This window comes from Sapajus apella, unplaced genomic scaffold, assembly GCF_009761245.1.
Source record: "Sapajus apella isolate SASKATOON/1434 unplaced genomic scaffold, GSC_monkey_1.0 scaffold157, whole genome shotgun sequence".
In the NCBI taxonomy this organism is placed as follows: domain Eukaryota; kingdom Metazoa; phylum Chordata; class Mammalia; order Primates; family Cebidae; genus Sapajus; species Sapajus apella.
In genome coordinates, this window is record NW_022437097.1 from 852,970 (window position 1) to 862,667 (window position 9,698).

At 45.5% G+C, this 9,698-nt stretch overlaps 1 protein-coding gene across 3 annotated transcripts; it reads right to left on the bottom strand.

Annotated features, from left to right (window-relative positions):
* Positions 1–996: 996 nt before the first annotated feature.
* On the bottom strand, positions 997–6,800 carry CTSL (cathepsin L). Of its 3 annotated transcripts, none has more exons than XM_032266308.1 (8): positions 6,081–6,800; positions 4,667–4,802; positions 4,240–4,362; positions 3,992–4,138; positions 3,585–3,809; positions 2,643–2,805; positions 1,888–2,005; positions 997–1,378 (listed from the first exon to the last, which is right to left on the bottom strand). In XM_032266308.1, the coding sequence occupies exons 2-8, from the start codon at positions 4,790–4,792 to the stop codon at positions 1,279–1,281; spliced, it is 1,002 nt and encodes a 333-aa protein (XP_032122199.1). In that variant the 5' UTR covers positions 4,793–4,802; positions 6,081–6,800; the 3' UTR covers positions 997–1,278. The 3 variants fall into 3 exon arrangements, with proteins under 3 accessions (XP_032122199.1, XP_032122200.1, XP_032122198.1); XM_032266309.1 differs by having other exon boundaries at positions 6,053–6,185; XM_032266307.1 differs by lacking the exon at positions 4,667–4,802.
* Between the last annotated feature and the right edge of the window lie 2,898 nt (positions 6,801–9,698).

Sequence of the window (9,698 nt, forward strand, 5' to 3'; positions counted from 1 at the left end):
TTCTTGCTACCACTGATGACTTTTATTACAAAACCCAAAGAATTTCACAGATGCCACATTTGTCATTTTAGGCCCAAAACTTTGAAATTTTAGCAACTACTCGGAAAGGGCACATGAGAATGCAGCGTGGCACATGGTCCAATCCAGATAGACTTGGACAGAGCCTGCTGGGTGCTTTCTGAGCTGAGACTCCATTGTGCATCTTGTTTTCCTCCTCTGGGATTACGTAGTCTATTCACTAAACAGTCTCACCTGTTCTTTATATTTCCTTCAGTTGGAACATGAGACTTCTGAAAACACACAGGTGACGGAAGTATGGGCTGTTTAGCTAGTACAATGTGGGAAGTTTTTTTATTTAAGCAGTAATTCAGGTGTTTATAGGTAACTTGCTCTAAATGGGGGGACAGATGATCATTTCTGAGCCTCTCACCTGTCTTTTACCTTCTGAGACCAGTGCACCATTTCTGAATCCCAGCCTCAAATCCTGAAGTTTATTCCTCATCCCTGGAGGACCCAAAAACAAACAGTCTTGGCAATGCACTCGTTCCTAACCCACTTCGACTGCAAAGTGTCCACGGGGTCTTCACCAGCAGTGGGGGAAGATGCTCCAGAAAGGGGCTCCGAGACCTTTGTCCTGTAACTTGACTAAGATGCAACCAACTTGGGTGAAATAAACACAATCACTAAAGGTCTTTTTCTAGTATTAAAATCATATATATGTCTGTTCACTTTTCTAAAAAGTGAATTTTTTTTCTTTATTCAAACAGTTTTCATTTGTCCTCATAGATCATTTTCAAATTTTGTTCTAATCAAGGATTGGGTCAGACACAGCCACTGGGCAGCTGACGTGAGATCTGTACGTTTGTAATTAGAAGACCCAGAAGGTCACCCACTCTTACTCCTAGAGAGCCACTGGCACAGCAGGTAGGGCTTACAGCCTAATTATGTTTTTTATTACACAAAAATTCAGTGCATCAAAAATAGAAGCCCCGCCACTACATTTGAAATTACATTTTATTTAAACAGGTAAAAATTTACACATCCTTTTAAAAACGAAAATGCAAAGTCAGTAAGCAAATCAATAATATAAACCTATTTATAGCAGTAATTAAAATAGAGGTAACATTTACCAGTGTGAAAATATCACAGAATTCAAATCACACTTGGATCTTCAATGATTCGAGTGTGTATCCGTCACAGCAGGGGCTGGAAGATTGAGATGAACTCCCATGCATGCGCCATCCCCAGTCAAGTCCTTCCTCATCACTGTCCATCAGCTCATACAGTGGGGTAGCTGGCTGCTGAGGCAATTCCACAATGGTTTTTCCGGTCTTTGGCCATCTTTATGTAGCCATCCATGCCCCATTCTTCACCCCAGCTGAAAAAAAAAGCAGGTTTTCCGTGTCAGAGAAAGAATAAAGCCCAAAGGGTTATTAACAGGAACATCTAACTTAAACACTGTGCCAGAGGCCACAGACTTAACAGAAAGAATCAAGAGAGGCGATGTTCCTGTTTATTCTTAAAAAATTATTGAGTCTGAATCTGCACATAACTTCCATCCCAGTCTCAAAACTGTGACCTTTCACAGAACTGCAAATCAGAGACAGGAAAGGAATAGGATGTCTTTGCAGACAGATATGCCTCAGAATTAAGAAAATGTTCAGATTTAAACACACATTTGTACAATGGTACAAATACTATACTAATACTCCCAGCATGTTTGTGACAGTATCTCACTTTTATAATCCAACATTAACATTCTATGTTCAACTTAGACTTCTGGGATTTCAGAAGTATGCCTAAGGGCATGTGAAACTATCCAAACACTGATTGCAAATAAGTAATCTCTTTTGAATTTCAAATGTAAGTATTATTGGCAATTTATACCTGTTCTTCACCAGCCAATATTTACTGTTATCTGATCCTGTTCTTTCAAATCCATAGCCAACCACCAGCACACCATGATCCATGTCTTCACTGCTACATTCTGGCTCAAAATAAATGCCTGGGATAGTAAAATGAAGGCTGGGGTGAGAAGCTCCAGAGGACACACGACAGTAACCCATCCTGTCACCCACAGGGAATGAGGCATCTCTGAGTTCAGTGAAGTGACACACATTCTAGATAGTACTTAACAATAAGATCTATTGTTGTCAAGGCTAGGGATTTAGGCTCTTATCTACAACTAGCAGAAATAGAAATCAACATAAATCCTTCATATAAAGACATTGCTAAGGGAATAAAGACCACTCTTTGAAAGCTTTTAATTCTACTCTAGGCTATCAATCTAAAAAAACAGCATAGAACACCAAAATCCTTGAATCAAAAGGCTCTTTTCAGATTTAAAAACAGAAGTAAAATCTTTGTAAAAATTACAAAAATCCAACAATTACAGAATATTTAAGTAAGCTACCCAGTAAATGATATAGCTATTTATAAAAAGTTACAAAGTACTTATATTCATGGAGATATGCTCAACATGTCAAATGGAAACATCAGGTATAAATTCTGCATGTACAGAATTAATAGCTATGATGCTAAGCACCTAAGTATCTACATTGAACTTTACAAACCAGAGTCTATCATGCTAGTATGTCATATTCTTTTTCTGCATCAATTTGTACAAAGATAAAAATACTTACCTTCTTTATAGAACTGGAAGGACTCATGACCTGCATCAATAGCAACAGAAATGGGCCCCACAGTTGCAACTGCCTTCATCAGGGCCTTCTCCAGCTTAGGGATGTCCACAAAGCCAGTGTCATTGGCAACAGAGTACTTGGGATTGTACTTACAGGATTCTTCCTTTCAAAGATAAAGGGAAAAAAGGACTTGATTACTGCTCTCCTCCTCCTGGAGAACAGGAGTTAGAACCACAACACTCAGCAGTTTGCAGCTTAGGATTTCCAAGTCACCATTGTTATAAATCATCCCGGGGCATGAAATGCTATCAGTTAATTTGAAACTGAAAATTGGCTCCAGTGTCTTCAATGAGACCCCCAGGTTTATTTCCATAAGAAATTTTTCACAATAAAGAAATGTGTAGATGTAGAATGGTTTGTATACTCTTCATGTTACATAGAAGCAAGAACAGCTGTCTGTTAACCATCTAATCACAGGACTGCGCAAAGGCTTAATAATTTATAATGACAGTACTGACAATTTGCAGATACAGATTCTCCATCTGTGAATTTTTTTTTTTTTTTTTTTTTTTTTTTTTTTTTTTTTGAGACAGGGTCTCACTCTGTCACTCAGACAGGAGTGCATTTGTATAACCACCTCCCAGGCTTAAGCAATCCTCCTACCTCAGCCTACTGCTACCACAGATGCACATCACCACAGCCGGCTAACTTTCTTTATTATTTTTGGTAGAGGCAGGGTTTTACCTTGTTGCCCAGGCTGGTCTCAAACTCCTGAGCTCAAGCAATCTGCCCAGCTCAGCCTCCTAAAGTGCTGGGATTACAGGTGTGAGCCACCCCGCCCAGCCCTAATATATGAATTCTGAAAAAGGTATCTGTTATCTCTGAAAGTGTTCCACTTTCCAGAAGCTAAGCTGGAATGATAGGATGAGGAGCTCCACTTACTGTTGCCTCATATGGATAGGATTCCTCAGAGTCCAGGCCTCCGTTCTCCTCAACATACTGGAAGGCATAATCCATTAGGCCACCATTGCAGCCCTGATTGCCTTGAGGCCCAGAGCAGTCCACCAGATTCTGTTCACTCAGAGAGACAAGTTTCCCAGTTTTCCGGAACATCTGTCCTTCAAGAGCACCAGTCGCACTAAAAGCCCAACAAGAACCACACTGACCCTAAAAAGGGAATTTAAAAAGCTGTCATCTGCAAAAACAAATAGTAAGACTTTACAGCTCACATATCTGAATACTCTTAAAACGTGAACTGCACATTGCTTTAAACTCTACCAAAACAAAGATGTCAATCGCTTCTTGGCTTTCCTGGGAAGATGGGAGGTCTGAACCTACCACTGTCTCACCTGATTCTTCACAGGAGTCACGTAGCCTTTCTCTCTCCAATCCACAGATCTGGGGGCCTCATAAAACAGAGGTTCCTGGAACACTTTCCCACTCCTGGGCTTACGGTTTTGAAAGCCATTCATCACCTGCCTGAATTCTTCATTGGTCTTCAAGGAAAAGTAAATAAAATGTTGCTGAGCAAGAGATTACTTTAGTAAAGAAGGGAGGAGGGGGAAGCACAGAGTTCAGCAGTCCACAGCTCACTCACCATGTCTCCAAAGGCGTTCATGGCCATTGTGAAGCTGTGTTTCCCTTGGTTGTATTCGTGATTGTGCAGTTCAATCATCTGCATGTTCTTCTCCCACACTGCTCTCCTCCATTCTTCTTCATTCTAGAGGCAAACATGTAACTGATGCTCTTTATATCTACCTAAAACCCAACTCATGCTCACCAAGTGAATCTGCAGACAGAGATGGAAGAGAAACCATGGCAAGGGAAGGCTTGACACCTCTGGGAGCTGCTGTTCTCCAAATTGAGACACACAGGGATGAATGCCCATGTTGTGCTCATAATCAGTGCCCTTAGGGTATTACATTATACTATTGGTAAAAGCTGGCCTCTAGAAGCTACTCTTTGGCTATAACTTCTCAACAGTAAGGACTATTCTTTCTGAAGCAGTTTCAGGTGCCACTAACCATGCCATATAATCTGTTGTGCATCGTCTTCCACTTGATCCACTGTGCCTCTAAACTGTGATCGAATGTTAGAGCAGCTGAGGCTAATCCCAGGCAAAAGGCAGCAAGGATAAGTGTGGGATTCATGTTTCAAAACCTAAGAAGGAAAAAGAAATGAGGATCTGATTAGACCAGTCCTAAAAAGCCATCTTACTTCCCCCCGAGGTACTAGGGCCACCATGGTAGAATACAAATATTTAAATGATTCTCCCAAGCATTTACCCAAGGACTGTGGGAGAGGCCAAGGATGTGGTTGGAGAAAAACAGGGCAAGTGGAGGTATGGATGGACCCACCAAATGAAAAGCAGCCTGTCCAGAGCTGCAGGAGTTGAAACGGTTTATGCGATGATAATTTAGGTTATGAGAAAGGTATGAAAGTAACTTGTAGGTGAGAAGCTTAAGGCAACAACTAGGAAACCAGGAAACAGTTGATCCAGGTTTTGTACCAATGGCAAAAAATCCACGTTTTGTACCCAGGCAAAACCTCACTAATGATAAGGTGTGATCCCAACTAGGGGGAAAGAGACCTCCAAGAGTTAAGAGGTCGTCACACACCTTCTTGACTAACAAACAGCTGGAGCCACCGCGCCCGGCCCGACTTCTCCTTTTTTAAATTTCTTTTTTGAGACGGAGTTTTGGTGTGTCACCCTGGCTGGAGTACAATGGTATAATCTAGGCTCACGACAACCTCCACCTCCCGGATCCAATCCATTCTTCTTCCTCAGCCTCCAGGGTAGCTCTGACTACAGGTGCCTACCACCTCACCGGGCTAATTTTGTATTTTTAGTACAGATGGGGTTTCACCATGGCCAGGCTGGTCTCGAACTCCTGACCTCAGGTGATCTGCCCACCTCGGCCACCCAAAGTGCTGGGATTACAGGCATGAGCCAGCGCGCCCGGCCAACCTCTCCTTCTTAATGGAAATCTTTCTGAAATGTTTTCCCAAAAAAAAAAACTGGGAAGGAGGGCACGCACTGCTCCCTCCTTCACTCACTTCGGCCTGTGCTGCGGACACCCCAAATTGCTCCCCTAAATCAGGGACGGAGTCAAATGGCCGCACGCAGGTAGCCAGCGCCCCGCGCGGGCTGCTGGCGTGGCAGGGCCGGGGACGTGCCGCCTGCTCCATACACAGGCTGTAGCGGTCAGAGGATGTGTGCGGTGACGCCAGCAGGAATCCCGCTGTCTGGCATGCGGCGGCCGAGCTTCCCTGTCTGGCCGGGTCAGGCCCTGAGTCGGCGCGACGCGGCCAGGCTGCGATACCGGCGTCCACCCCGCCCAGAGGCTGGCCGGCCCGCGTGGTCTCCGCGCCTCCGGGGGGTCCTCAATCACCCTCCCCCGCTTCCCCACCTCAAGGCCCGCAGAGCTGAGAGCACACCTCGTCGACCGCGTCGTGTCTTCCAGTCCTGGTCCGGCCACAGCTGGGCCTGCCCGGCGGCGCTTTCCTGCTTTGGTCGTAGCTGCGCAGGCGCACTCGGCGGAGGCCGCTCTTCAGGTTGCGGAGATCGCGGTTCTGGCCCAGTTTCGCCTGACTCTGCCTCTGAAACATCGGATCTGGGCTCGGCCGGCACCGCCCCACCGCCTGGCTGCGCTGCGATTGGCTGCGCCGGCAGCTGGGCGAGGCCTTCGGGTCCTCCTACCCCCGGCGCGGTTCGTGGCTTGGTACTGACTATCCCGGAGCGGCGCGGCTGCCTCACTGGACTTGGGGGAAGCGGAGCTAGTGCCCCGGGGCCACGCAGAATAGGGTCGGGCGTCTCCCTGGAGCGCTCGGGTCAACTAAGTACCCGACCTACTGCCCTGGGCGAGTGGTTTCTGAAAAGACGTTTACAGCCAGCCCTGTGTGGACTTTCAGCCTCACCCTGCTTTTTCCTAGTCCTGGAGTCCGCAGAGCCGAGCCAGTGTGCTCCAGTCCAGTGGGTCCTGTTTAGCCCACAGCAAAGGTGGGGCCGGGTGGAAGAACGCGAAGAACGCGGAGCCCGCGGGCCGAAGCCTTATCGCCCACTTAACCGTGGTGCAGCTGGGCTTTAGAAGAATCTGATAGGGAAAGGCACCCCCCAAACACGGGATGCTGTCGTCAATACCAGACCCTAGGAGGGAGGAGACCGCGGAGCGTCTTGTTACGCGTCCTCTCCATTCAGGAATTCTTCCTTCTCCCACGTCTTTCCCGAAACCAGCAGAAATGAGTTATTTACAGAAACATTTGGTTAACAGAAAGAAGAAAAGCAGTCGAGACAATTAGAAGCTGCCCACTCTCTAGGTTATGGATTATAACTTCCTTGGTAACAGTCTTTCTCTTGAAATTTCAGAAATGTAATGACATTTAATGTCAGGATTTAAGATATAGAGAATGGAGAAATGTAGATAGAGGAAAAATATGTATCTTAATCCATATAGATATTAATTTATATAATTAAGGATTTAAGGAATAAAACAAACATTCTAAACTTTTGTCATTTCATTTTTTATTACATAAAAACATTCATTGTAGAAAATACCTTTCGGGGAAAAAATTAATTATGTCTGCCCTTTCCTCATGACCTTTTCTTTTCTTTTTCTTTTAAGACGGAGTTTCGCTCTCGTTACCCAGGCTGGAGTGCAATGGCGCGATCTCGGCTCACCGCAACCTCCGCCTCCTGGGTTCAGGCAATTCTCCTGCCTCAGCCTCCTGAATAGCTGGGATTACAGGCATGCGCCACCATGCCCAGCTAATTTTTTGTATTTTATGCATATTTTGACTCTGTTAAAAATGAAGTCACTGTGTGTTTGTTGGTCAATTGATTTCTACTGAAGATTAAACTGATAACTCTTTTAAAGCACAATCACCTATAATTTTTTAAGTGGTTAAAATATGCCTAACATAGCAAGTACCATTTTAACCAACTTTTAAGTCTATAATTCAGTGCCGTGAAGTACATTCACCTTGTATTACCATTACTACTTGTTTATCCCAGAACTTATGTTCCTGAACTGAAGAAGATAAGTTCCATTCCCCCTCTCCTGACGCAGGCATCCACCATTATATTTCCTATCTGCAGGAATTTGTTTATGCATGACTTCCCTGGAGAACCAGTCAGAGCATGTAGAATACAATCTAACTGTGATATCTGTCCTAGTCTTTTCTGATGCTAATAACAGAATACCTGGCACTGTGTAATTTATGAAAAACAACATTTATTTCTTACAGTTTTAGAGGCTGGAAAGTCTGAGGTCCAGGAGTGCATCTTGTGAGGGGGCCTTCTTGCTTGTGGGGATTCTTTGCAGAGGCCAAAGGTGGCACAGGACATTACAGGGGACTGAGTGTCCTATCTCGGGTCTCTCTTCCTCTTCTTTTAAAGCCATCAGTCCCGGCTGAGCGCGGTGGCTCACGCCTGTAATCCTAGCACTTTGGGAGGCCGAGGCAGGCAGATCACTTGAGGTCAGGAGTTCGAGACCAGCCTGGTCAATAGAGTGAAACCCTGTCTCTACGAAAAATACACAATTTAGCGGGGCATGGTGGTGCATGCTTGTAATCCCAGCTACTTGGGAGGCTGAGGTGGGAGAATCTCTTGAACCTGGGAGGTGGAGATTGCAGTGAGCCGAGCTGAAATCGCTCCCCTGAACTCCAGCCTGGGTGACAGAGCGAGAGTCCATCTCTAAGAAAAGCACACACAAACAAAAGGCATCAGTCTCATTCTCAAGATAACCTATTGGTCTATTAACCCATTATTCCATGAACGGATTAATCTATTTATCATTAGGGAAAAGCTCCTGTGAGCCAATCACCTCTTAAAGGCCCCGCATTTTAATGTTGCCACATTGGAGATAAGTCCCAATGAGAATTTTGGAGGGCGCAGACACGGAAACCACAGCAGTTTTTAAACTTATTATTTTATGAAATAAAAGCAATATTTTGTGGTGTTATATAACTGGAGTACCTACATCTGTCTTGGTTCTAACTTTGCAGATTTCCGGATAGCAAGAAGTTCATTGCAACAGCTGAATATTTCTACTGGGCGCTTAGAACTCACTTGATCCTTTATGATTTCCTTACTGGGGAGTGTGAGAGAAACTGCTTAGATGGCCTCCTCTTCCCCAAATTTGAAAGAGAAAGAGAGAGAGAGTTGCGAGTAAGTGGCTTTGCTCTACAGCACCTGCTTGGTGAAGAGCCTCAGAATCTGGACTGTGGCCTCCCAGCTCTCAGGAACCCCATTCACCAGCAGGAGGGATGCCATGTTCACCTTGTTATTCATGAAGGAATTGGAAAACAAACATTCGAGGGTGTGAGGTCAAGAGCTGGAAAACTCCAAGCCTCTGGCACCTGAGCTAGGAGAGATGTCGGGAGCACCTGCAGGATATATCCATGTTCTGCCACCTTGGTTCTTGCTTTGCTTGAGCAGAAGAGCAGACCAGGCTGGGCGCGGTGGCTCAAGCCTGTAATCCCAGCACTTTGGGAGGCCGAGGCGGGTGGATCACGAGGTCAAGAGATCGAGACCATCCTGGTCAACACGGTGAAACCCCGTCTCTACTAAAAATACAAAAAATTAGCTGGGCATGGTGGTGCGTGCCTGTAGTCCCAGCTACTCAGGAGGCTGAGGCAGGAGAATTGCCTGAACCCAGGAGGCGGAGGTTGCGGTGAGCTGAGATCGTGCCATTGCACTCCAGCCTGGGTAACAAGAGTGAAACTCCGTCCCAAAAAAAAAAAAAAAAAAAAAAAGAAGAGCAGACCAAAGAGCTCATTGACTCAAGGAGCATCATGGCAACTGGGATGTACCTGGAAGAGAAGAATCCAGGGTGTGATTCACAACCAAGGCCTAAAGAAGTGGGGCCTGCACTTGACCTGCTCAGGGTGAGTCATGACCCAAATGCTGGGGCTCCAGCCATGGGTGGTCCTTCCAGACATTTCCAGCTTCCTCCTGCAGAGGGGCTGGTATTGTTTTCTTCATTTCTCATAACCTCCTTGGGAGCACAGGCTTTGGTTTCTGCTTTCCCTGGATCAGGTCTCCCACACTGCAGTTGC